The sequence below is a fragment of the Telopea speciosissima genome, chromosome 3 (genome assembly GCF_018873765.1).
Source record: "Telopea speciosissima isolate NSW1024214 ecotype Mountain lineage chromosome 3, Tspe_v1, whole genome shotgun sequence".
In the NCBI taxonomy this organism is placed as follows: domain Eukaryota; kingdom Viridiplantae; phylum Streptophyta; class Magnoliopsida; order Proteales; family Proteaceae; genus Telopea; species Telopea speciosissima.
This window is the reverse complement of record NC_057918.1, coordinates 6,982,261-7,009,064: the sequence shown is the minus strand read 5'-3', so window position 1 is coordinate 7,009,064 and position 26,804 is coordinate 6,982,261. Positions and strand designations below refer to the sequence as shown.

The 26,804-nt window shown below is 37.8% G+C and overlaps 3 protein-coding genes across 8 annotated transcripts in view; 2 read left to right on the top strand and 1 right to left on the bottom strand.

Moving 5' to 3' along the window:
- Positions 1-22,205, bottom strand: part of LOC122656991 — a 23,873-nt gene extending 1,668 nt beyond the window's left edge. For both annotated transcript variants that reach the window (XM_043851717.1, XM_043851718.1), the window contains exons 1-4: positions 22,195-22,205; positions 6,622-6,829; positions 3,133-3,237; positions 2,196-2,451 (exon numbers count right to left, since the gene is read on the bottom strand). In XM_043851717.1, the coding sequence (XP_043707652.1) occupies positions 2,196-2,451; positions 3,133-3,237; positions 6,622-6,660 (400 nt within the window). In that variant the 5' untranslated portion in view covers positions 6,661-6,829; positions 22,195-22,205. The remainder of the gene's footprint in view (positions 1-2,195; positions 2,452-3,132; positions 3,238-6,621; positions 6,830-22,194) is intronic.
- LOC122656988 (60S ribosomal protein L35) lies at positions 7,064-19,042 on the top strand. 5 transcript variants are annotated; one of them, XM_043851711.1, is made up of 12 exons: positions 14,107-14,220; positions 15,260-15,436; positions 15,564-15,725; positions 16,081-16,161; positions 16,466-16,517; positions 16,650-16,764; positions 16,874-16,955; positions 17,535-17,630; positions 17,734-17,835; positions 18,289-18,405; positions 18,495-18,611; positions 18,757-19,042. In XM_043851711.1, exons 1-12 carry the CDS (start codon positions 14,122-14,124, stop codon positions 18,826-18,828), a joined length of 1,272 nt encoding a protein of 423 aa, XP_043707646.1. In that variant the 5' UTR covers positions 14,107-14,121; the 3' UTR covers positions 18,829-19,042. The 5 variants fall into 5 exon arrangements, with proteins under 5 accessions (XP_043707647.1, XP_043707648.1, XP_043707649.1 ...); XM_043851712.1 differs by lacking the exons at positions 14,107-14,220; positions 15,260-15,436; positions 15,564-15,725; ... (6 more) ...; positions 18,289-18,405; positions 18,495-18,611 and adding exons at positions 7,064-7,115; positions 7,414-7,549; positions 7,654-7,810; positions 9,857-9,925; XM_043851713.1 differs by lacking the exons at positions 14,107-14,220; positions 15,260-15,436; positions 15,564-15,725; ... (6 more) ...; positions 18,289-18,405; positions 18,495-18,611 and adding exons at positions 7,064-7,115; positions 7,414-7,549; positions 7,654-7,810; positions 9,857-9,925 and having other exon boundaries at positions 18,737-19,042.
- On the top strand, positions 20,876-26,804 carry LOC122656990 (anthranilate phosphoribosyltransferase, chloroplastic-like). Its single transcript, XM_043851716.1, has 11 exons — positions 20,876-20,950; positions 21,356-21,662; positions 21,754-21,897; positions 22,381-22,542; positions 22,680-22,763; positions 23,828-24,016; positions 25,368-25,458; positions 25,617-25,676; positions 25,817-25,935; positions 26,243-26,377; positions 26,474-26,804. Exons 2-11 carry the CDS (start codon positions 21,465-21,467, stop codon positions 26,516-26,518), a joined length of 1,227 nt encoding a protein of 408 aa, XP_043707651.1. The 5' UTR covers positions 20,876-20,950; positions 21,356-21,464; the 3' UTR covers positions 26,519-26,804.

Here is a 26,804-nt window from a genome sequence, read left to right as displayed (position 1 = left end):
GAGAGATGGGTTTCTTTTTACCTTTTTTACAGTAGCAACCTTAGAAATAGAAAGTTCCTAATCTAAAAAACAAATAGAACAACTTAAAACCCCCCATGACCCGGTTTTGGGTGAAGCAGGGAAACACCCAGATCTGGGTTGGTCTGGCCTGAACCAGAACAGGTTCAGTTGAGGAACAGCAGGTTATGGAGAGGCCTGGTTCCTCTTCTTCATGCGGCTGTAGTGCTTGGAGAAGAACCTATCTACATCAAGAAGAGGAAGAAGCAGCAGCAGAGACAACTGCTGCCACCATCACTGCTGAAAAAGAAGTAGCAGTAACAGCAACCACTGTCACCATGACGGCTGGAGAAGAAGAAGATGTTGATTGAGGAAATCTGACTTATGTCAGGGAGACACAGCCAGCCTTTATTTATAATAGAATGCAAGTGGGTACAAGAACTGAAATATTCCTATGATAATTATACCCTTATACCCATATTACAACATTTCCTGCTCCGATACCATGTTCACTACCATCTCACCTAAAAGCTCGAACTGTTAGGAAAGGGCAGTGTAAATGTTATATCAACACTACCCCACACGTGCAGGCCAAGATCCCATAGTCCTAGCACGTGGACCTAACAGGGCATTTCCTTCGCGCAACACCGAGGGAGAAGAAATGTTGGGAAAACTCTTCCGATGCACTTCCCAGGAGTCGAACACTTGACCTCCCTGCACTGATACCATGTTGATTGAGGAAATCTGACTTATGTCAGTGAGACACAGCCAGCCTTTAATTATAATAGAATGAAAGTGGATACAAGTACTGAAATATCCCTATGACAATTCTACCCTTATACCCATATTACAACAGAAGATGATGAAGCAGCAGCAGCGACAACCTCTGTCAATGCAACTACCAGAGAAGAAGAAGAAGAGGAAAGAAGATTAGAGGGTGAGAAGAGGGACTCGAATTGCAGAGGCAATAGAGTGTTACAATAGGGTATTACTTGCTCGTCGGACCTTCAATGAGCTTCACTGAGTTGCAGACGCGAGGGTGAGGAGAGAGACTCGAACTGCAGAGGCGAATGGAAGTTTGGGATTTAAGGTTCGTAAATGGGGAAAGGTAAAAGACAAACATAATGAACATGTATTTAATACATGAGTAAAATACGATAGGGTAGGGTGTATGAGCATACACAACTAAAACTATAGATCACCAATGAAAATCATTTTAATAGAAACATTGAATTAAGGTGCCAAGGTGCTTGGCCACCGCCTTGCCTCACCATGGCGCCATGACAACTATGCTAATCACATGATCTTAAGTTTCCAATGTATAACCCTGGATGAAGGGAAGAGCATGTTTTGATGTGATGTATAGGAAATAAACAAATAATACTTTAGAGGTGCTGAATGAGTGCTTTGGATAGCTGCCCTCCATGTAAATAAACCATTTTTTAAGGGGGAAAATTGATTATTTGCCATCTATTGTGATATTCATTGAAGCATTTGGCTGGTCAAAGGAATTAGACTGGGAGGCAGCAAAAGAAGATAGAAAAGATAATTGATAAAAACAAGGAAATATAGACCTCAGCGATGCTAGAAAATAAAATTGTGAGATAAGCTTCGCTCCACCAGTAAAAAATACTGCAAGGGTCATAAGTAAACCACCCATAAAAATTGCACTTAAACTTCAACAGCAGTGTTCTAAAAGGCACCTGAAGTACAGCCTTAGAGCCCAGTGCCCAGTCCAAGGTTTCAACTATTGGGATCAGATTGGGCGTACTGGACAATTGGTATTGGGAACAGCAGAGACCAAAGTAGCGATAAGATATAGATACTTGAAAAGAATCAGGTCACCTGCCTGGACTTCAGCCAAGTATCAGCCATGATAAGAAGGTCCAACCAGGATTCTGCAAAGGCGGATCTGATCCTGTATCTTGACTCCGAGTTCTAAATCCTTGAAACTCACACAGCAAAAGTCTGACATAGACGAGGCACACACTTCATGATTCACACCTTCGCCTTCTAAAACATTGACCAATATAGGCCATTCTGGACATTATGGGAAAACACTAGCTATTCAAGCATCTTATTAGGAGTCTCTAGAAGAGCCTTTAGGACTGGAAAGCTCAGCTATTGAGTATAAAGGATACTATAAAGCAAAGGTCAACCACTCAGTGAAATTTAGTCAATGAGCATTGATTGCTTACTGATGAGGCCAAATGTTGCAGCAGTGACTGAACCAGCTCCAACGACATTGTAAACATCATGAACACCCCGTTTCTCAGCAAGCAGATTCTGCAAGCCACAAAAGGCAGCAGTGAACATGCCAAGACGAACACCACCTACTATTGATCCACGAGTAACCCGGATGAACCTTTTTTCCATTGCATCTCTCATTAACCTGTACTGCTCACGCTTGTCTGGAGTGCTCCCAAGCTTCAACATAACTTCTGCATCCTTGCTCTGCAGAAACAGAAAAATAGTTCGGAGGATCAAACCAAAATAAATATGGACTGTAATCAGAAAACATTTTGATCTATTTGAAGTAATTTCCAGGTTACAATGAAATAAGCTCCCTCTCTTCACAGCCTGCCTGTACAGAGGGGCTTCCCTATTCCTTCTAACAGACTAACACAATTCATTCTCTTTCCACACACACACACACCCACCAAAAAAAATGGTTTTAAAAGAAATAAAGAAGAAGGTTCCAGCTGCATAGCATGTTAATCAACAGTATCAATCAAAGAATCTGAAATCAGCAAACTTCAGAACCACCACTTAAGAATTTAAGTGGAATGCGTACAATAACTACCATTCCCACTATCACTATTCATGCAACAAAAGCAGATAATTACTAGCAAAAGAAATGGGTGTCATATTTCCTATGGAATCAGAATTTTCATCTTTCGGTCATCTAAAATTCAAGCTTTCATCTCTGGAATCTTTTAGAGATACCCACAGGTCTCATTTCTTATCCCCAGCCCCTTTCTCCTTCCCCATTCCTAGATTTCTTCGGACTTTGCCTGTCTAGGCAGGGGAGGGCTCAGAATAAGAAGCATGACTATCCAAGTAAACAGAAAAATCAAAGGTCATAACCAGGAAACAATGATCTACACAAAGCAGAGTTTAAAAATATGAACTTACAACAGATGCAGCTGCTTCCTTGCTTCCTCCATATAGCATGCCAGCAAACACACCAATAACTGTAGCAGTGCCCCAGTTCACAGTACCCGCCAGTCTTGGAGTTCTCTGTTTACCAAATGGTATCAGCAGCTTACAGAAATAATATAAATTCAATGCAAAAACAATATTATGTTGAGGCAAACAAGATAAAGGAGCAATGCAGCAATACTTCTTTGAGCACAATATCCATGTTCTTAGTTATCACCAGACAAATACTAATCAACAGTGAAAATGAGAAAAAAACAGGGGCATAGCAAATCATCTAAGATGGACACCTACTTGCCTATATGTGAGGTACTAAAAAATTCATGGCTCGTTGTTCTACAGTATACGAGATTATGTCTTTGCTTGTGTGCTTAACCATTTTTTTTTTCTAAAATTTCTTCATCATCCAACAAAAATATATAGCTCGCAGTAAAGAAATAGCATATAAAATAAAATTAGTGTAGCCGAGATGAAGATGTTGAGATGAATGAGTAGTACATCTAGAAGAGACAAAATAAGGAATTAACACAATCAAGGTAATTTAGGAGTAGCACACTGCTACATGATAAATTGAGAGAAACTCATTTCAGGAGGTAGCGTGGTAATGTGCAAAGAATCTTCAACTGCACTGGAAATGAGGATGATATGACAGAGTCTAGAGAAGCTAAAAGAGCAAGGGATAGGCCTAAAATGACTTTAGGAGGAATGATGCAAGAAGAAATGCATGGATTAGGTTTGACAACAAAATGGCTTTGAATAGAATTGAATGAAGAATTAGAATCATTGTAGCCAACCACATTTAATTGGGATAAGACTTAGTTGAGTTGCATCCAACACATCATAAAGACCCACACAGAGAGAGAGAGAGAGTAAAGCAAAAGCTGTCTCTTTATGGAAAGATCTCCTACATGATTGAAACAAACTTTCAGTTCCATGGAGGCCGTAGCCAACTGATAGTTAACTATCACTTCTTACAAAAGACAAGAAGCAAGTTACATGAAAAATAAATAAGATGAAGAGGAACATATCTGGGATAAATTAGGATCAACATATAATACATATCTATAACAAAAGACAGCATAAGGAGATTCTGAGGGAGAGAGGGGAAGGCTAGATCGAGGATATATTGGCATCATCAGTGATGCTACTGAATCACTTTATATCATATGGGGATTTTAGATGTCATAAACACCTGGAGAGGTGGTTTGGAGGCATTAGCATTTGTTTTCCCAAGGGCACCCATGATATCTCTCTCAAAAAATTTAAATTTGAAACTCATCCAGCAGACAACACAAGGCAAGCCTTGAGAATTGAGATTATCCCCCTCAAGTTGTTACTTCATCAGATCATTATGAATGACTGATTGGTACGAGTAGCAACATTTCTTCTCCTCTGCCTTAGTTCCTACAAGAATAACCTAAAAGTGCATCTGGATTAGCTGGCAACAATGCACAGTCATTGTGGCTACTGTAATTAGTATGCACACATAACTACACACGACAATCACAAAGATAAAGAAAATAATAAATAAACAAAGACTAAGCTACTAGTGACAAAATAATCCCTCAATGGGGGAAAACATAGAGTTAACGCATGAAGACTATGATTGGAGGAACTTCACTCCTAGATAGTACCCTAATAATCAAACATGTAAAGTTGAAGCACCATCAAGAAATGGCACAAAGCTTCACTATTAATTATTCAGGATATCATCCTCCACTACTGCAAGACTAAAAATTCAAATTTTTACTTTCTATATCTACATGAAGACTCTGGTTATTCTTATTAAAGACCAAACCACTCGGGCAGTCCTTGTTACAGCTAAACATTACTATCAGTAAGAGAAAATTGAAAATAAATACAAGTCTACTTGAAGGGACTGTCTAAATGACACCTCTATCGTTGTATTTAGAACTTGTAACCTTATTTTGATGGCCCCATGTCTAATTCCCAAAAGTTCTTTAAGTTAGGGGTAAAAAATGGTTTTCAAAATAATAACCATAGTTATCAATGAGTCGCCTAGGCACTGCCTAGGTGTCCAGGCTCTTTCTAGGGTCCAAGGCGACAACACACCTTATTGAGATAACACGAGTTTATGTTAATTTATGTTTGGTGCAATGGTAAGGTTGCTCCATTGTGACCAAGTGGTCACGGGTTCGAGTGTGGAAACAGCCTCTCTGCGAAAGCAGGGGTAAGGCTGTGTACATTATGACCCTCCCCAGACCCCGTAGTGGCGGGAGCCTCGTGCATTGGGTACGCCCAAAAAAAATTGTGTTTATAAATAGGGGTGTCAAACCCTAAAGGCTGAACCGAGCCGGTCAAATCGATCAAACTGACCGAAAAGCCCAAACCAAACCAAACCGTTCCTTATTGGGCCATCTTCAGTTTGGGTTATCATGCAACTGGCTGAAAACTATACCACACCAAACCGGCAGAAAATCAGACCGAAGCTGAACCCAAACCAATAAAAAACCTATAACAACCCAAAAACCATAAAAAATTTATGTCTTTTTCCCATAATTATGTATAGATTTACATGAAAAACCGGACCAAAACTGACAGAAACTGAACCTACCCTTATTGGTTTGGTTTCGGAATCACCCATTCTCACCCTGGAACCAGACCAAATCAACCGACCAATTGACACTCTATAAGTCAGCGGTATAACTCTTTGTATAGGAGTCCATAAAAATACAGAAAGCATTCACATGCAGAAATTTGTAGTGAATGGGGTCCTTCCATGTTTCTTTTCTCATATATTTTACTTTGCTTATCATTAAAAATGTGAAGAAAAATGTGATGAGACGAGCAAAAAATTTGAAAAACAACAATCTAATTAAGGAGTTCAGATCACCTGCTGAGACTGTGGTCACAAAAATGGATATTCCACTGGCTCAAGTACTTTTGTTCAAGGCATAGGGTAAACACAAGGAAAACATACTATTAAAACTGTTCTTGCAATTGCAATTGCTCCAAATTCTTAATTTAGATCCATAAAATTGCAATATCCATGTTACACACGCTCCCAAAGCTAAGCATGGCAAAATCAAACTAGGTTTAGGGACACTCAAAAACAAAGCAGAAGTTCATGAAATTAGTACAATCTATGCATTGGCAGAAATAGGGAAATATTTACCATTCTGTGAATAAATAAAAGAAATAGCGTATAAAATCTCACGGTGCATACTACATTCTGAAACTCCAATCATGCAGTATGAATTACTGATAACTACTCTTAAATTTGAAAACTTCATTTCCCTTTCAGTAAATAAACAATTTCAACGCAAGTAAGAGTATCAATGGTACCACACCAGCATTTGATACAATCAAATGTGCAAATCCACATATAAAATGGAAAAAAATATCAAACTTTGTAAATATGGTGAATTCGAAGAAGGAAAACTAATTAAAGATGAATAAGAAAGAAATTTCAAGCGAGAAGTTTGAAGACGGAGAGATTCTCACAGTATAGACGGTTCCTTCGGGTTTCTCTGCGGTCTCCATGATTGGACACTCTGTCACAGCAAACACTTAAAAGGGATATAAGATTGAACCTCTGGTCGATTCCATGAACAACTCAAGGTCAAGAATTCTCTTCGATGAACTTCAGCACAATTCTTTACTTAGAATAAAGCTTCAAAACCGTCACCGAGAGAAGATGAAACAATGCGAGCTAAAGGCCCAATGGGCAATTGGGCATCGTTGAAGAACGGTGGCATGGGTATAGCAAAAATTTTGATGGAATTTTACTTGAATTTACGAAATTGGAGAGATGGGTTGCAGGTTGGCACATATAGAGATTTTCCCAGTCTCACCCCCAGTCAAGGACATTTTCGTCATTCACTATTAAGAACCCTAAGGACTTCACCGACTATAAATAAACAGCACAACCGCAATCAGCAAGGCGCTACATCGCAGAGGCGAAGCTCAGTTGGCTGGTATCGATTAGCTCGAAATGGGTAAGCATCATCTAGCTGATTTCGTGAGTCTGCAACTTTGTATGATCAAAGCTACAACTTCAGGGTTTATTCATATGATTAGGGTTTTCTATAAGGTCCTCCAACAGAAGAAGGATCTATAATGTTCAAATCTGGGGTTTTTCTTCTCGATCAATACTATTTTCATAGGCTTCTTGGTGTTTGATCGATTATATCTGCTAGTTATAGTGTGGGATATACTGTATGCTCGTGTCTTCCATTTTTTCTATTAATTCGCTGGATTTTGCTTTTTATTCGGTTGCTGCGATTTTATGAACAGCGAGAATTAAAGTCCATGAGCTCCGGACCAAGTCGAAGACAGATCTTCTAGGCCAGCTCAAGGAGCTCAAGGCTGAGCTTGCCCTGCTTCGAGTGGCTAAGGTCACTGGAGGTGCACCTAACAAGCTCTCTAAGATGTGAGTGTTTACTATGGGCTTTGCTTATTCGCGTTATGCTTTTCTATTTTCTACTGTAGTGGTTTGACGATTAATATGTTTATATCTCTTATTTGGCATTGCAGAAAGGTTGTTAGGCTTTCTATTGCTCGTGTGCTTACAGTCATCTCCCAGAAACAGAAGGCTGCTTTGAGAGAAGCATACAAGAATAAGAAATTTCTTCCATTGGATCTTCGACCAAAGAAGACCCGTGCAATTAGGCGTCGCCTCACAAAGCATCAGGTGTTTAATTGCTTTCCTTTCGATTGATTCTTACTCCTAACTGATAACTTCGTGGTTTGATAAATTATTTATGTCGGCCTCTGAGATAAACACCATGGAACCCAATGTCGGTTATAATTATGTTGCATGTACGTTACTCATCAATTGGGTCATTTTGTGTAGCGTTGTTGGATTGAAGAAATAAAGTATTAGGGAAAAGGCATGTTTGGGCTTTTGTTAGATGAAACTTGCCTGAACATTTATAACTTATGAGATTTCAAAGCCAATGGGAATTATCATGGAATTATTTAGGGGCAAAAGAAATTTAATATCAAGATGAAATTGATTGAAACTAAGAGGAAATGATAGAGCATGGCTGCTAAAGGGCATGGTTGATCTTATCATTCAATTATTGCCAGTCAACATAGATTGTAGTATATTTCTATGTTCTGTACTTTTCTTTCTGTGACCCGAGCTCAACCCCCCCCCCCCAATATACACACAAAAATATGCTAATTATATGGGAATTGTTTCCTGGGTGGTGTGTGAAGCTTCTATGTGCATAGTTATCATTCATTTTTTCGGATGAGTTGATTCTTCATTGTTTGTGTTGGTGATTATCAAAACCTATGGTTGTTTGTGGTCTCTACTTCTTTGCCCGCTGTTTCTCATTGGGCACTTGCTCTTCCTGCAACTGCTTCAAAGTGTAGTGAAAGTTTCACCTACGAAACTAAGCAGTTGAAAATGGAAGGTTCTACGGGTGATGTCTATATTATTAGACAATTCCCATGCTTTACGTGATGAATGGGCGCCTTGTAATACCCCTTCTGACTAACATAATCCATACACTTGCTTTACATGACGATGTCACCGTTAAGATGCACAATAAAATACACACATGTCAATGTGTTTGTGTGTGTTTTTTGTTTACTTATTTGAAGTAGTGATTGGTGAACTGGTTGTGGGATGCTTAATTACTATGCATTTGATTGGTGGATGTTTTAACCAGATATGGTAGTGTTGGTGTTTTAATGATTTTTTTGTTCACATGTTTTATTAATTGTAATCTCTCTCTCTCTCTCTCTCTCCCTTCACTCAATGCTGATATGTTGATTGCTTAGGGAGAAGGGGTGGGTAACTGATTAAATTTGTCCACCAGTCTTCAGGCATGTGCATCCGTGTCTAGCAAAAGGTGTTTATTAACATAGATTGTTACGTGAGACTCCTATCTTATAGGGTTCCCTAGTCATTTTAACAACATTGTATTCACATTAAGACTCACCAGTCTCTCCATCCCTCTCTTAATATTCATCTGTATTTCTATGGTAGATAGTGTAAAAGGTTTGCTAGTCCAACCGGATTGGTTAGGTATTAGAGGATGCATGAGATGTCAAATCTAGTTCGGAGCTGGTGAAGGTTTTTCTTTGAACAAAGCTTGGTGATTGTGAACAACCTTTTGGAGAGTTCGTTGAAATAAGAAGGATATGATATGTTCCACAAAGTGGACTGGTGAAAGATGTCACTGGTTAGCTATGATTGTGAACTGTAGACTATTGAGGAAAAGGAACAGAGAATGAATCAGCAAAGTCTTTTCTTTTAATTTAATTTTCTATATGAAAAACACATTGCTGAAATGAAATCTTTCTGAGTGCTTAGGTCAGTCTGCTTCATTTACTTTAAGCATTGTGTTTTGGTAGTTTGGGAGAGCTGGTATGGTTTTATTTTATTTTTTATTTTTTTGGAGGGAGGGGGGGGTGTTTGGATTGGGGTTTTGGATCCAGACATGGTAGGATCACTTATGGATATGGATGGATCCTGAATATTTCATTCTTGTCCGATCTACCACCATAAATAATAGATTACAATAATGGACATTTTTTTTGGAAACAATTAGATTACAGATTATTTGTGTTTTGGTAACCATCAGCAGGTGGGGTTTTTTTTTTGGTAAGTGCATATATGTCAAACACCAAGCGTGAAGGAGGCTTATGTGTTCACAATTACATATATCAAGTTAAATGGTTTGGCTTCTAATTTGGATCTTGGTTTTCATTTTTTTCTTTTCAGGATTCACTGAAGAGTGAGAGGGAGAAGAAGAGAGAGATGTATTTCCCAATGAGGAAATATGCTATCAAGGTTTGAGATAGCTCCATAGGTAGTAATGAAGTTTTGGAGTATGCATTTTTGTTCAGCTTCTTGGTTGGACCAAATATAGACTCTGACTTTCACCAGTTAAGTATTCAGTATGATCAATTTTCTTACTTGTACCCAGAGAGATACACCAGTGAATTAATTTCCATTTTGCAGTTACAGGTCTTGATTGAGATTATAGGATTATTTCTTTTTCTCAATTGGCAAAAAATGTTTTATCGTTGTCATGTTGTAAATCAAATCTTATGGCCTTATATTATATGGTCACAAAACCTTGTGATGGTGTGATGTCGTGGTTGTATAACCCTTCATTAGTTTGTAGGGATTTCACATCCTTAAAATGTTGCTTTAGGTGGTAGGTATGTGGTTCGCCTTTGAGAACAAAATCACATACTAGTGGTAAACATGAAACCACCCACCTACCATACCCTCTTATATATGTAATCCATCATCATTGGAGTCTACGCAAGTAGGAGACCTTAGGATTTACCTATCTATAAAATCCAAGCCTGATTTGATCTACCACATGGCAAGTCTAGACCTTCATTAAGGAGGTTCGGTCCTTGATAACATCAAGTAAAAACAAATGGGGGCGGAACAGGGGCGGGATTTGGGTCATTCAGGGGGTGGGTCGGTTATTTCGTCAATCTCCCATGTGTTTGGGTGTACCTTGTGCCCCTAGTGCAAGGAATTTTATCCCATTAATTTATTATTGAGTAGAAGATCGTTGGTGGCCAGGTTGTGTGGCCATGCACTAATGTGGGGGGCCAATGGGAGTGTGTGAAGGAGCATCAATTGGTGTAGGATTTTTTTCATTTCATGGGTATAGCGGTCATTTTGTGTGGTCTTGTGTTTAGGTGTAGACACTCAGCCTAGCAGGGATCTTTTTCCTTTATTTTGGATTTTACTAATCTAATTATGCTGATGTTAAACCGGACATACTTAAGGTTATGAGAGCATTTTTTGAGTCACAATCTCTATCTTCAAGAATCAATCAAACACTTGTCACTCTTATTCCTAAGAAAGACAATGCTTCTGGTGTCGAAGATTTTCGACCTATTAATCTTTGTAATGTTTATTACAAAATTATTGTTAAACTTCTTGCAAATAAATTAAAACCTTTTTAAAATTCTTTCATATCACTTCATCAAGTAGGCAAATTATCGACAATATTGTAATTGCTCATGAAATCTTCCATTTTCTTAGGAAAAACAAGAGAAGAAAAACAAGATATTTTGCTTTAAAGATAGATATGTCAAAAATCGACTTACCTAGGGCTTTATTCGAGCAATTTTTGAATTTCTTGGATTTAACTATCTTTGGTATGATACAATAGGGGTGTCAATAAAGTCTGCTGGCCCGAACCCGCCCGAGCCCGCCACCCGGCCCGAATTCCGATTTTTTGACCCGAGGGCGGGTCGGGTTTGGCGATTATACCGACTCGGTGGTTCGGGTCGGGTCAGGGTTTAGATCATGGGCCTAGCCTAGCCCGGCCCGACATCCCGACTTCTTTATATTAATTATAGGTATTATATTACATATATATATATATATATATTATATACTTAATATAAGTATTTTCTTGACAAAAAAAAAAAAAAAAAAAAACAGAAGAGAATTAGACATAGACAACTACTAGATTTGTCATCATCATCAGGAAGTTAGGAACCCATAAAAAGAGTAGATCATCTACTATTTTGATCAGGACCATAAAAAAAAGAGTCACCGACAGATTGTTATTTAGTCAGAGCCCTATAAGCTTCCAGGCCCATTAAGGTAGGACATCGCTATGCAATTGTAGAGAGAGAGTTTATGGGGGGGGCCCAACCTGAGGGGGGGTTTTTTAAAAATTTTTTAGTTGAAGGTAATCCCCATTGACACCCCTATGATACAATTTGTAAACTTTTTGCATATTCTATCTCCATTAAACTCAAAGGTAGCTGTTTCAACTCTTTTGAAACATCTAGAGGGATCCAACATAGATGTTTCCACCCTCAAATCCATTCCTGCTCTATTTGAGGATTTGTCTTTCAAACAAATCAATCGGACCAAGATTAGTATCTTCTTTGATAGCAACACTTCTCCTCTAACATGAATGCAATTAAAAATATTGCTTGGAAGTTAAAAAATGGATTCATGTGCCAAATATTTGGGTTCTCATCAGTTCACCATGGATGATGTAAAACACGATCCATCCTCTAAAATATCATTATCATTATCTTATGTTTCAAATAGAGCAATCAAATGATACAACTATACAACCTACATTAATCTTATATGAACAAATATGTTTTTTTTTTATTTGTAATTTTTTTAAGGGAAAAAGATTGTTATGCCACCAATGTGCAGTTACCCTTTTTCATGATTTTTTTTTTAAAATTTTCTTGCAAAAAGGTTTGCTTTCAGGCTGTGTGGCCTTTGCGCCAACACAGGACTTAATGGGAGCGCACGAACAAGCATCCAAAGGAGTGGTGGTCATTTTAGTGCCCCATGTGAGAGGGCATAGGGGCGTTGGCAGACAACATTCTTTTTTCCTATTTTTTTTTTCACTTGCTTTTAAAAATATGGGCCCTATTTGGATGATACTTTTCTTTAGAACACCTGTTCTCGTATGGTGTGCAAATTTCTCCCCACACTAGGAAGCTTTGATTTGGTATTTGCTTAGGTTCCTAAAACTATATATTGATTGGACTAATCGATAAGACCGGTTAAACTGAAATTTGGAAAAACAATGAACTTCAGTATTTTTCTAATTATTTTCATTGGTGAAATACTACACTTTTTCTTTTCATATATGGAAGATCGAGATTGCGATGGCCATGATTTCACTTTTATTTTTGTAAACCGAACACCTTATCAGTCCAGTTTCGATCTAGCCCTATATGAAGAAACCGAAAAAAAATAATCAAAACCCAATTGAACAGATCATTTGACACCCCTAGTTCCAACTTCCAAGTTCGAACTCTCAAAAGTCTCTCAATTTACAAACATTATGAGGTCCAACTCGAGCTGGGCCGATTTGTCCCAATGACTTTAAATGCAACCCCTAATATCTGGGGGCTTGACCGAATTGAATCCATTGCCAGCATTTCCATCTCGTCCTGTAATCTCCGGTGTCAAGAAGTGTTAATTGCATGGAAAAATATCTCCTGTGATTTCCTGTCTGGTACAATTTCTTAGTACCTCTAATAAGAGGGGCAGTGGACTCCACCCGGGCAAGGGGTAGGGTGTTCATTCTTGTTCCCTTATAAGAGGAATTGCAGGAACTGTACCAGGCAAGAAACCGCAGATCATAAAGATCTCTAATTGCATGGTTTCAAAAACCGAAATTGGATCGATTGAACCAATCAAAATCAGCCAAAAACTGACAGGAGCGACAAGTATTGAATCAGAATTGACCGATTCGATTACCGATTCCAAGTTTTTAAACCTAGTAAATTGTGGAAAACGACTTTTGTCCATGAAAAAAGACCAGTCATGTCCTTGTACAAGTACCGTCCAACACCCTCCTTCAGGATCACTCACTAGAATCCACTGTGACGCTAAAAAAGAAGAGAGGTAGTTGATCTTCGTTCGTTCTCTAACGGTTAGGTGTCCTCATTTTTCAGGAGGACATATAAAATTTCCCGCGATTGAAAAAAGAACAAATAATAACGGAATTTTTTTCTCATCTCTATAAATAGACTACGGGTGGTTAGGAAATTTCATTTTGGTTGCTACCCTTCCCTCTCTCTTTCTCGCTCGCTCTGCATTTTTTCGGTGCATCTTTCAGGTAGTTGCATCCGCATTTTCTCGCTCAGGTTAGTTTGTTCTTCTCCTTCCCCCATCTTTGATCTAATGTTCGTCCATACCGTTTTGTTTTCCGTTTTCAGATCGCTTGTTCTTTCTTACTTGGAACTCTACTTCCTTTATCTGAGTTTTCTCCCTTTTTTTTTGGTAAATGAGTTTTCTCCGTTTACGTCTTGTGATTTGTGTTTGATTCTGCATCGTTAAATTTGTCACCAGTTTCAGCTTGAAAACTACCGTCTTTTCTACTCTTCAATTTAAAAAATGTTCCATTGCTTTTTAGAGGGGGAAAAAAAAGCTCTTTAGGTGGATTTTTCAATTTTCTTCATGAACTTCTGTAGATCTAGGTTGAAATTTCACTCTGATTAGTTTAGGTCTCGTGGATGTAGGTCGAAATGGCACGGAAGAAGATCAGAGAGTATGATTCGAAGAGGCAATTGAAGGAGCATTTTAAGAGGCTCTCCGGTACAGAATTAGGCATTAAATCTGCGCAGGTGTGTAAATCTTCTCCATGTGAGCATTGATTTCGCAACATGGTTCCCCTTTTTTAGTTTGGATGGGTGGGGGGAGGGGGATTAGTTAATGATAGGACGTCTCGATTGTTGATTGATTTATATCGATTTCATGGACACCTTTCCAACATCGATATCATTCATTATTGCTTCTGAAGTCCAGGAATGATGTAATATAATTGGTTGGCAATGCCGATTGCTCTATTAACCTCAATTCATCAATTTCAGCTTCTTGATGTTTAACTACACTAAATTAACTAAATGTTCATGGTAATGTAACATGATTTCTGCCAAACAGAATTCTAATCTACAAGATACATATTAAGCATTTATAATTACCATATGAAGCAAAATGAATTCCGAAGACATACAATCCATTGAATTACTCACCAGACGAATATGGTCACAGTTTATTCAGGAAATGTGCTCATACTGGGTTCTATCCCCCCTCCCTCCCCACCCTCCCCAAAAAAATATTAACCGGCAATATTCTACATTGTTTCATTGACCAATATGTGTCCTGAAATTTGAAGTACATGAGCCATGGAGGCAGAGCATCATTTATCAGGTTCTCAGATCTACTTGTCTGATTGCTTGATTTTTTTAGCGACTGAGAAATGACCTTAACTAGGCGACAGCTCTCCCAAATTATTTATGAGTTTGGAGGTGCATTGACAACAAATCTGGCTATTCCAGTGCTGGTGTCAAAGGTTCCATCAACTTTTAAAATAAGCATCTGGTAGTTGGAAACTAAAAGTATTCCCCCTCCCACCTCCCCCCCCCCCCCCGAACTGTTGGCTTATTATGAAAGTTCTATGTGTGGTGAATTTTATGTATGCACCTATTGTTTAGCAGTTTTACATTAAGTATAAAAATCTTGGTTATGATGCTTAACTCTTTGATGATGAATTTTCTTATTCTCTTTTGTTACTAGTTTTGAAAGAGGCCAATGAAAGCTTAGCTGGGATTGAATTCTCTATTTGACATTTAAGATGCATTTATTTTCTATTTGATGCCTTAGATTACAGAATCGACTGATCTCAATGAGCTAGCAGAGAAAGAACCCTGGGTTTTGACAGAAAAACTTGTTGTAAAGCCTGATATGTTGTTTGGGAAGCGTGGGAAAAGTGGTTTAGTTGCCCTAAATCTTGATTTTGCTGAGGTTGCTACATTTGTCAAAGAGCGTCTTGGAAAAGAGGTACTTAAATTATTCAATGAACTTATTCAGCTTGATTTTCATAGGTGGGAATAGATATTCCTTTCAATGCATCAATTCTGTAACAAATTTTATTACTATATTTATATTCTCCTTCTTGTGTTCATAGGTGGAGATGGGAGGATGCAAAGGACCAATAACAACATTCATCGTTGAACCATTTGTTCCGCACAATGAAGAATTTTATCTTAATATTGTTTCGGAGCGGCTTGGGTGCAGTGTAAGCTTTTCAGAATGTGGGGGAATTGAAATTGAAGAAAACTGGGATAAGGTATGCACAATTTAAACTTACTATTTGTTAACTGACACATACACAACAACCACAAACATATTCAATAATAAAATGCAAATGAACATATGCTATGCACATGTACCTTGGTTTTCTTTACATATATAGATTCATGAATCTACATTGTCTAACCTTCTAGTTGTGTGAAGAGAAGAACAAATTTAAATGTAATAACTCGATCAAATGAGGTAATACAAACAAAAAACTATGTGGATTGGAAGTGCTAGCTATCTGCTAATTCAATTATTGTGATTCTAAAATGCATACTATACCGTCGCTATCTAATCTTTGTTATTGCATATTTCCATAATTGCTGAATATATTTGTCTTTATCCAGGTAAAGACCATATTTGTCCCAACTGGTACGTCCTTCACATCAGAAACATGTGCTCCACTAATTGCAACCCTTCCACTTGAGGTAATTTCCTTCTGATATTTAACCAAGTGGACTGATGATCTGTATCCTCTGGGTAATGGTAGAAATTTTGGGACCTATTACATTAGTCAAACTTTGAGTTCAAAGCTTTAATAGTGGTCTAGATTTTTTGTTTCTCAACATCCAAGTTTGTTTCCATGTAGTGCACTTTGCAAGGAGTAATCTCCATTTGATGCAATTACACAACGCCTTTTCCTATCCCCCCTCCCCCCCCCCCCCACAACCAAAAAAAAAATGATTCTGAAAAGGAAATTGGCAATTACTAAATCACATTTAATTGATCCAGGTCAAGGATAAAGTTGAGGAGTTTATCAGAGTAATTTTCACTCTATTTGTAGGTATGCTTTTTACCTTTTATGGATTTATTTGTAGCTATGCCTGATTTTTATAATGTACCAGTTTTTGAAATCCCACTAGAATTCTTGGAACTACTTTATTTGAACATTGACATTCAAATTCTGTGCAACCAGATCTAGACTTCACCTTCCTAGAGATGAATCCATTTACTCTGATTGATGGAAAGCCTTATCCTTTAGATATGAGAGGCGAGCTGGATGACACTGCAGCTTTCAAGAACTTTAAGAAGTATAATTTATTCTTACCATGTTTTTTGTTGATTTTTCCTCCTATACAGTATATAAAATGGTTTAGTGTAGTAGATTAGTTTGATTACAGATATCACCTTATTTTGTAGGTGGGGCAATATTGAATTTCCAATGCCATTTGGAAGAGTAATGAGTCCGACGGAAAGATTTGTCCATGGGCTTGATGAAAAGGTAGATTCTTGAAGTCCCCAATAATGGAAGTGTACATAATAGTTACAGCATGAAACTAGTAGTTTGCAGGTCTTAATCTAGACCACAGATTGTTAGATATTTTATCAAGGGGGTGGGCAGTTTCATACGAACATAACTGAATTAGTTGAGGCCCCTTAAATCTCAACCTTAGTACTCTACATTGTTTCGTGTTTTCAAGCATAGGTCAACTTCGGGAAACAGCCTCTCTGCAAAGCAGGGGTCAGGCTGCGTGCATTATGACCCTCCCCAGACCCCGCAGTGGTGGGAGCCTCGTGCACTGGGTACGCCCTTCTTTTCAAGCCTAGGTCAACTTGCCCATGCCATTAATGTTCAGCACTTCAGCAACACTCCACAATTTGATTTTCCTGTTTAGCTTATTGGTTTTTGTATTGAGGATCTTTGATGCTTTCTAATTCATTTGTAGTCATCAGAACTGTGCAATTGTGAAAACGCACCTTTGAAATTTATTTTTTAAAGCATCTATACATCATAAGGATTCGTCTTGCATTTTTATTATACAAAGCAGTTGATGCAGTGAATGTTGCTCTTTGTCTGCAGACTAGTGCATCTTTGAAATTCACAGTTTTGAATCCAACAGGACGAATTTGGACAATGGTAGCCGGAGGAGGTGCAAGCGTCATCTATGCAGATACGGTACAGCTGTTCTTCATATTTCAGATTTATTCCCAGTTTTTACTTACCCTCCTTTTTCGTTATTGACTTAAATGCTGGAGAATGATTCTTAATTACTAATTAGGTTGGGGATCTTGGCTATGCATCTGAGCTTGGGAATTATGCTGAATATAGTGGAGCCCCGAATGAAGAGGAGGTGTTGCAGTATGCCAGAGTTGTAATTGATGTAAGTCTCTGCGTGTGTGTGTGTGTGTCTTTGTATTTCTGCAATTGTCCCATTATTTATTTATTTTTTTCTTGGATGCTGATCCATTTAATACACTAATGGTGGAGAAGAAATTGCATCCCAGTTTTTCCAGACTGTCGATGTTTGTAAGACCTGATGAACTGGCTCTTTTAGTAGTCCTGGCATAATTGGCTAACTGGTGTGCTATAGAACATAATTATTCATTACAATCCCAAAGAAAGAGAGGTAATGTTACCAAATTGTCCCACAAGTTTGGTTACACTAATTATGAATTGACATTTTTTGGTTTTTGACTAAACTATTTAGTCTTATGTAAAGCTTGGCACACACATTAAATGATATAATTACTCATTTGCTGTAGCTTTCATGTATGAACTATATAATAACTTATTGGTCCTAGATGTCATGTGTGAACTATGTAACTATCTACAGTGTGCAACTGCAAATCCTGATGGTCGCAAGAGAGCTCTCGTAATTGGAGGAGGAATAGCTAATTTCACTGATGTTGCTGCTACATTTAATGGAATAATTAGAGCATTGAGGGAGAAGGTAAGCCAATAATCTCTTTCGCTTTACTGCAGTACAACATCTTCCTACCTTTTAATAAACAAGCATTGGAATTTGCACTGGCTTGACAGGAAACAAAGCTCAAAGCAGCACAAATGCATATATTTGTGAGGCGAGGAGGTCCAAATTATCAGAGAGGTCTCGAAAAAATGCGTTTGCTTGGAGAGGAAATTGGCATTCCTATTGAGGTGAGAAAAAGCTACCTTGGATATCAGTAGATTTTTCCCTTTATAGATACAACGATGAAGAAACAACCTCCTGAGGCCACTAGTTTTGTAGAATATAAGAAGATTTTCTCATGAAACTATTCCTGTTTCTTGTTTCCATTTACAGGTTTATGGACCTGCAGAGACAATGACCGGCATATGCAAACAAGCAATTGATTACATCACTGCTGCAGCATAAAATCATTAATTCCAAATATAATGTCCTTAGAACTTCCATTCTTTTACTGTTAGTTGTCAATTTCTTGCAAGTTTCAAGTAAATTATCAGCTCTTAGCGTCATTCGACTATATTAGAAGGAAAGCTCTGGAGGTTAATTATGTTGTATGTTTTTTGGTTTTTGGTGGAACAAATTATGTTGTACAACTGTTCTTTATGGTGATGCATCCTGTGTTTACCAATTCACGGTTATCGTATTAGGATTTCCAATGGCTTGTTGGGGCATTAACTTAGAAATACAAGGATTTTCATCCAAAGTAACAGACATGGTTAGACAACCTTCTTGTAATCTTAAAATTACCTTTTTCATCGATGATCTCCGGGATGGAGAAGAAACTTCCAAAAAGAGCAGGCGGAAGCACTACAAGAACATCAAAGACTCCCCATAGAATCCATGAAAATTGATTATCTGAAAGCATCAATCAGCTTTGACAGAAAACCCTTCCAAAATACTTTTTGTGAAAATCTCAATATGCTGGTTTCCTCTCTCTTTGGATTACGGAAGGCTCCTTGTCAACCCTGACTCGACCTTGACAATTACTCACTCATCGACCAAACCAACAAGGGAGTGTGGCCCATAGCTTTTGGATTAACGCTCAAATGTCTACAACGAGTGTTAAGACGATCCAAGGGGGCAATTCTCAAGTGTTTCTTGCTTTCCCCACTATACAAACTGAAAAATGGAGAGATGTATTCCGAACAAAAGTAAATAAAAAGAACAAATGTGTTTGATTTCGCTCATCTTGTAGAAATAAACAAAGGTAAGGAGTAGATGTGTGTTGGGGATAAATGCGCAACCAAGAGGAAAAATTCAAGCAAACAATCATACATAATATATAATAAGATGAATTTAATGTGCCTCGTCACAAATGTTTACATCAATCTAAGATAACTAGAGAAATTTTCACTAAGCCAGAAAAAACATGCTATACCACTCTCTAACTCACAATGTGATCGCCTTTGCTTGTATCTAGGATTTTTCATACATAGACAATATATTAAAAACCCTAATCACCATACAATTACAAATTTAACTCAAGTACATGCAATATATTTTTTTTTGGGGGTAAAAATGTACATGTGATAAATACAAAATCCAACCCAAACATATACAAGCTCAATAATAATTATGTGGACCACAATAGAATACAAGACATAATCCCTTGGATTTTGCAAGCCACCCTACAGAAGACTAGTGTTGATGTCGATTTTGCAAACTCCACCATTGTCTCTGCTTGTCCAATCCCCAAATCGACGTTGTCCATATCCTTGTCTAGTTGCCCCCGCAAAGCTCACTGTCGCAGCACCTGATGTGGCTCTACATCTCTTACCACTCTAACCTGATCAGAGATATCAGTACCACTCACAAGATCCGAAGTGAATGAGATCTGCTTCTTTCGAGATCTATGTGTGTTCACAACCTAAACTATCTACAAGTAATGTGATATCCCTTGCTTGTATCTAGCATTTTCTCCATAAAGACAATATATTGGAAACCCTAAGAAGTACAATCCTTACACAATTACAATAGTACCCATGTACATGTAGTGGATTTAAAACCCGACCCAAACATATACAAACCCAATGGTAATTATATGGACCACTTTAGAATACAAGAAATAAAATCCTACTGCCCAATCATATTCTACAGATCAAGTAAAGATGAATTGGATCACAAACCTTTTCTGGTCGCATATGGTGGGAGGTAATGGTCTAGAAAAGCTCTAAAGCTTGGAAGGAAAAACATGAGAGAGAGAGAGTTGTTGTGAACAAGGGGATTCCAGAGTTTCAGTTTTGGCTGTTTTGGAGGGAATTTGTTTTTCAGTTTAAATCATTTACTATTTATTTAACAAGCCAGTAATGGAGGTCACTCCTTCCTAGCTGGGACGTGGCATTCTTACCATTCGGTGGTCTGCAATCTCTAGGACCTTACCATTGTCTAAAAGCTTCAAAAGCTGCAAATGCCCACCTCTTCTTCCTCGCATACTGGGCTAGGTTAACTCTTTGCTCGAACTGTTTCAGCAAATTCTGAGAAAGCAAGCCACAATCTATTAATTGAAGTCTTATTGCTACCGAGACTGAAGGTATGATCTAATCTTGAATCCTTTTAACATTCAAAGCTCTAAATATTTTCTCTAATTCTTACTGTATCGGATAGATTGGTGATTCATGCCTTCGCCTCCTCCACTAATCAATGCAATATCCGACTTTGCGCTTTTCCTGGATTAGGAGATTCGAATTTTATTACTGGGGAATAACGATGATCCCTTGCATGTTTCAATTTCTTTTCCTCCATTTTTTTTTTTTCAATCTTCTTTCTTCTCAAAATTGAATTTGCCTCCAGAACACCACAAATATGTTGTTCTGGCCTTCTGGGCCATTATCTACAGAACTTGTGCGGCAGGTCACAACGCGAAACGTTTTGAGTGTTTCTTCATTACTTTGCCTATTTGTCGGCTACTCAGGCGATTTGATCACGTGTTTCACAGGTTCTCGAACCTTGATCATCATTGCTGTTGCGGGGGCATCCCATATATTTATCCTATCTTGTAGTTTCGACTCAAAGGGCTGCAGACTAGATTTCTGAGAGAGTTGGTAATGACAGCTCTTGGTGTCCGCATTCAGGCTTTTCATGCTGGCATTTTCAGTCCTCCAGGGAAATCATTTGGGACCCGGAAATGTTTTTTCAATGCTTCGGCCGGTCAAATCAAGCAAAAGGGCTTAACGGCTTCTGTGACCAGTGCGCCAAGTGTTTTGCACAGTCCAGGAGGGCATTCTATAGTATCCTTTAAGGAGGTTTGGAAGTTGTTTGCTAATTTTGGCCTGGTGTATTACCTTCAATTTTAGTTTTATTAGTAAAATGGAAGATTCCTCTGTGGTTTTGCAGTTAATTGAATCTCTGATAACTAAGATAGATTTATCTGAGGACGAGGCTGAGGCCTCTCTTGAGTTTCTATTGAATAAGGCCAATGAAGCATTGATCAGTGCTTTTCTTGTTCTCTTGAGAGCCAAAGGGGAAACGTTTGAAGAAGTAAGTCCTCTGTATTTTCTGGTAAATATGTGATGAATGGAACTTAATCCCGCAAGGTGCCAAATAATTTGTAACCTTACTTATTTGCCCTTTTAGTATTACATACATTTTTTTCAGTGAGGGTAAATATTATCATTTTACATATGTACTTGAAATATGTGCATGACAATCATAGTTGTCACAACGTCTAGATGACCCAAGATGTTGGAGGGGGCCTGGACGAAAGGCAACCCTAGTTGTCAAGGCACCTGGACACCAAAGCGCCCGCTTAGGTAATGCCTTGACAATTATGATGACCAATGACATTTTTTGATAATTACATAATGATGTCACTTTCAAATTATTTTTGAAAACCCTTTTATAACTGTAACTTGAAGAACTTTGGGGATTAAGACAAGGGGCAATTAAAAGAATGTGTGAAGTTCTAAATACACTTGTAGTTTCACTTATCTTGATGTAATAAATAGATGTTTTGATGTGCAGATTGTTGGATTGGCAAGGGCGATGATCAAACACTGTGTGAAGGTTGAAGATGTGGGTGATGTAGTTGACATTGTTGGAACAGGTGGTGATGGGGCAAACACAGTTAACATCTCAACTGGTGCTTCAATTCTTGCTGCAGCTTCTGGTGCAAAAGTTGCAAAGGTGATATCTCCTTTTTCATAAGATATTTTTTCCTGAAAATGTTGTTAGTTTGATCCCTATTTGTCTATAACTGTTAAGGGGAACATAAATAAATAAATAAATGAAAGGAAGAAGGTGACATTATCTCTGATTTGCAGCAAGGAAACCGTTCCAGTTCTTCTGCTTGTGGAAGTGCAGATGTGTTGGAAACATTGGGAGTTGTCATTGACTTGGAGCCCCAGGTAAGTGTAAATATTTTGTTATTAATCGGTAAACCCAAAAAAAGTCTTGTATATTGTATGATTGAACAGTATAAATACTTTGTTATTAATTGGTAAACCCATAAAATGGTCTTGTGTATTTAAGTGTATGATGTGAACATGATGGTTTTCTTTGTTAAAATTCTAAGAATTGGAGAAGCACTTCTCAACGGTTCCAAACCCGAAATACTACCTTTTTTACATTACTTGTATGGGAAGTTTGAAAAAGTTATCAAGAGACAGCCCTACTGCAACAGACCATAAAACTGTAAGCCTTATTTGTTTCCCAGCTGTAATTGTTGAACCTCAATGTTGTCAAGGTACAATATTTGTGATGTCTGTTAGTTCTTCAATTGGTTCTGCAGAGGATCCAGTTTAGTCCAATGGAACAAAAAATGCATGAGTTGTATCACCCTACTCCTAGCTTTATTCATACAACAAAATAGACTATTTTACCTAGACTCCCTGGAATGGTTGTCAGACCTGCGTCCACTTATGTTTCAGGTGAAAAACTCTGTCATGCCTACTTTTACCCGTGTGACATATTTAAACTCAGTGTTAATTTGTTGTTGCAAGTGTATTTTGAAATTATATAACATATTAGATATCCAGTGTGTTTGAATAAAAATTCTGTTTTATTGGCTTTCAATTTCTAATAAAAGCATGGCGAGTATTAAATGACATAGATAATGGATTCTTATTTATGAATTCTATCACAGTATCCCTATCTAGACTATAGCTGACAATTTCCTCTCACTTATGCTCTTTGAGGTTATTTCATGCAATATCTGATCAACAATTTTCAGAGTTTGTACAATAGTAACAGGCCTCACATGAGAATGCCTAGTGTTCAGTTTCTTGCAACTACATGAGGTGAATTTTTGGTTATGGAGTTCTCAAAGAGGAAGATAAAGAAACTCTAAAGTGGACTTCTGATTGTTCTTTAACAATTTAATGCAGTTTTCTTGTATTCTATAAACAGGTGAACTTTTGTGTATTAAAATTCTTTTATTTTTCATTTTTTTTTCTTTTTATCATGGAACTAGGGGGTAGAGAGATGTGTAAAGGAAGCAGGCATTGGTTTCATGATGGCTCCAAAGTACCATCCGGCAATGAAAATTGTTGGTCCTGTGAGGAAAAAGCTTAAAGTGAAAACTGTGTTCAATATCTTGGGTCCTATGTTGAATCCAGCACGGGTACCTTTTGCAGTTGTTGGTGTATACAAGGAAGATCTAGTAAGTTCTATCATAATTAACAATAGCAGTATTAGGTTTCTTTTCATGTCTTGTTTACTATATGATCATTAGTTACTCTATATGCAGCTGTATATTTGCACTTCCTGAGTGAAGTTTTTCACTATTGGTTTCTACTTTTACCTCTTTATATTGTTTGTGTTTGACACCAGTTCAGTATGTTACCTCTTTAACTCTTTTCCAATGTTTAAATGGGCAAGAATTCTAAGGGAAAATGTTTTTGATATAAACTAGCAGAATTAACCATTCACAACAAAACATATCTTCCAAAGGGAGTTGATCTAAGTCTGAAGGACATGGACATCAATCGTTCCTGAGAAGAATCATCCTCGCCTATTGGCCCTGTGGTGACCAAGTAATATTATGCCATAAAACATCAAATCCCATCTCACAGTAGAAGCACCTGCTTTTTCCCTGGGTTTCATGGGATAATTTAGTAAAGAGCAGTTTACATATTAAATGAACGATGGTAAAAGGTGACTTCCTAGAGACCTAAGCTTCACAGTTCAGTTCAAACTGTGTAATGGTAGAGTCTCTGAGATTTTAGTAGTTAATAAATCTTTACCACAAGACATTTGGTTCACATGGATACTTCTTGCCATCGCACAATGTGTACATATCCTAGCGGATGATATGTGACTTGAATTGTAAACCTGAGGAGTATCTCTAGTTGGTGATATGTAACTCTTTTCCATAAAGAGGTGAAAGTAGGCTATGCAGGGCACAGAAAGAAACTTAACAAGACTCAATAAAATTATCTACATGCCTAGACATCCTAATAAAACGAAGATTAAAATAACTAATCAAAACGGAATGGCACACTGTAGGTTTCAGTTCTAGCCACAGTAGGGCCTTCTGTTCACCAACTTACCTTTTGAAACAATAATGAAATCAATTAATCAAATTATATTACCAATTTACCTGATGAAAATGGACTGACGTCGTCAGTTACCAATCCGAAATGTCCTGACCTAAGTATCAAGTGAAAAGGTTAAAGTTTGCAAAGCCTGTAAGAATACATGTATTGCCAGGTTCAAGGGACAGAGTTTCATCCTGGCCTTGGTTGTGGTTTCTCTTACTCTCCACAGAGATATGCATATAAATATAATACGTTTTCATCCATGTGTCCATTGAATGGTCACACATGATTTGTGTAGCTGACCCATTTAGTTGGGATAAGTATCAGTTGAGTTATCTTGTCCATTAAAAGCATGTTGTCCTTTTCAGTTTCAAATCAACTTCAGCAATAATTTTGTTACAGCTTGCTATGACATTGTCATTTTCATCTAATTTTCCAATGATATATTTAAGGGAATGTTAAATTCTTGCATAGGTTGCAAAAATGGCTAAAGCACTACAAAGATTTGGCATGAAGAGAGCATTAGTTGTACATTCAGAGGGTTTAGATGAAATGAGTCCCCTTGGTAATACCCTTTCTTTTCATGATTCAGTCTTTGAGATTTTCTTATCTAAAAAGTACTCATTGTCTCTGATGTTTCCATGGCCTATTTCTCATCTTTTATTATCTATTTTGCTACAGAAAGATGACTTACAAACCTATTGCTTTAACCTATGTTGGCAGGACCTGGCCTGGCTCTTGATGTTACTCCTGAAAAGATTGAGAAGTTTTCTTTTGATCCATGTAAACTTATTGCCATTACTTGTTTGTTTCAGTTTGCAGTTCTAATATAACAATGAACAGAGTAGGTTTAGACTCTCTCTCTCTAACTTCTACTTCATAGTTTTAAGATTCTAACAAACCCTATTGCATGATGCATACAGTGGATTTTGGGATGCAACGATGTACACTGGAAAGCTTGCGAGGAGGAGGCCCGGAGTATAATGCAGAGGTATTGAGGCGTGTTCTATCAGGGGAGAGAGGATCTATTGCAGATGCATTTGTAAGTCTTTTGTGCAATGCCTTTTTTGATAGGAATTTAAATTAAATGGGGTTGGGGAAAGAAAAATTAAAAGGAACTTTGAATAACTTTTGATCAGATGGTAAAGAAGGTACTGGGCAGTTTCTCTCTGTCGTTTCTCCTACTAGAGTTTAATTGAAGGAGCACAGAATGTCATTAAACAGTATGATTCAAATAGCAAAATATAAAATCCTATACACATGAAAGATATAATTGAAAGTGGATTAATTGTCACTGGTCACATACCTGTAAGAAATCATTCCTTCTCCTTGCCTGAACAAATGAACAGATACTAAACACAGCAGCAGCTCTCTTAGTGAGCGGGCATGCGAGCAGCCTGAGTGAAGGAGTAGCCCTGGCCAGAAAAACACATCACTCAGGGAAAGCTATCAAGACTCTCGAGTCTTGGATAAGCATCACCAAGGTAAGTGAACATGTCTGGTTTGGGATCTATTTTGGACTTTCAGGTTGATAATCTCGATCAGTTGTGTAAGTTCCCTGATGTTCATCATAATCACAGGAAGAGAGTCGGAATAAGATACCAGAATGGTTAATTCAATTTTGACAGTGTGACAACTTGATGGTGTTGAAGATGGAATCCTATTTTATGAAAAACTATAGCAATAAATGCAGGGGCGGCAACCAACATCACCCGGTGGAATTTAACCCAACAGGTTAAGTTAAGAAATTAAAAATTAAGTGATCAAATCTATGGAAAGCTCAGGAGATATTACATCACAGAAGGCGGTGGACCATTGTTAAATCCTGCCTGGATGGGCCATTGACTAGAAGCTTGCAGGGTCTGCAATTTATTATTATATCTCATATGTATTAAACCAACATTACTGCTT

Bases quoted from the DNA above. Each gene is read 5' to 3' on its own strand.
- LOC122656990 (XM_043851716.1), top strand. From the start codon at position 21,465: ATGACAGCTCTTGGTGTCCGCATTCAGGCTTTTCATGCTGGCATTTTC. The intron at 25,459-25,616 runs GTAATACCCTTT...CTATGTTGGCAG, and splicing joins AGATGAAATGAGTCCCCTTG to GACCTGGCCTGGCTCTTGAT. The intron at 26,378-26,473 runs GTAAGTGAACAT...TCATAATCACAG, and splicing joins CTTGGATAAGCATCACCAAG to GAAGAGAGTCGGAATAAGAT.
- LOC122656988 (XM_043851711.1), top strand. From the start codon at position 14,122: ATGGCACGGAAGAAGATCAGAGAGTATGATTCGAAGAGGCAATTGAAG. The intron at 16,765-16,873 runs GTATAATTTATT...CTTATTTTGTAG, and splicing joins GCTTTCAAGAACTTTAAGAA to GTGGGGCAATATTGAATTTC. The intron at 18,406-18,494 runs GTAAGCCAATAA...CTGGCTTGACAG, and splicing joins TTAGAGCATTGAGGGAGAAG to GAAACAAAGCTCAAAGCAGC.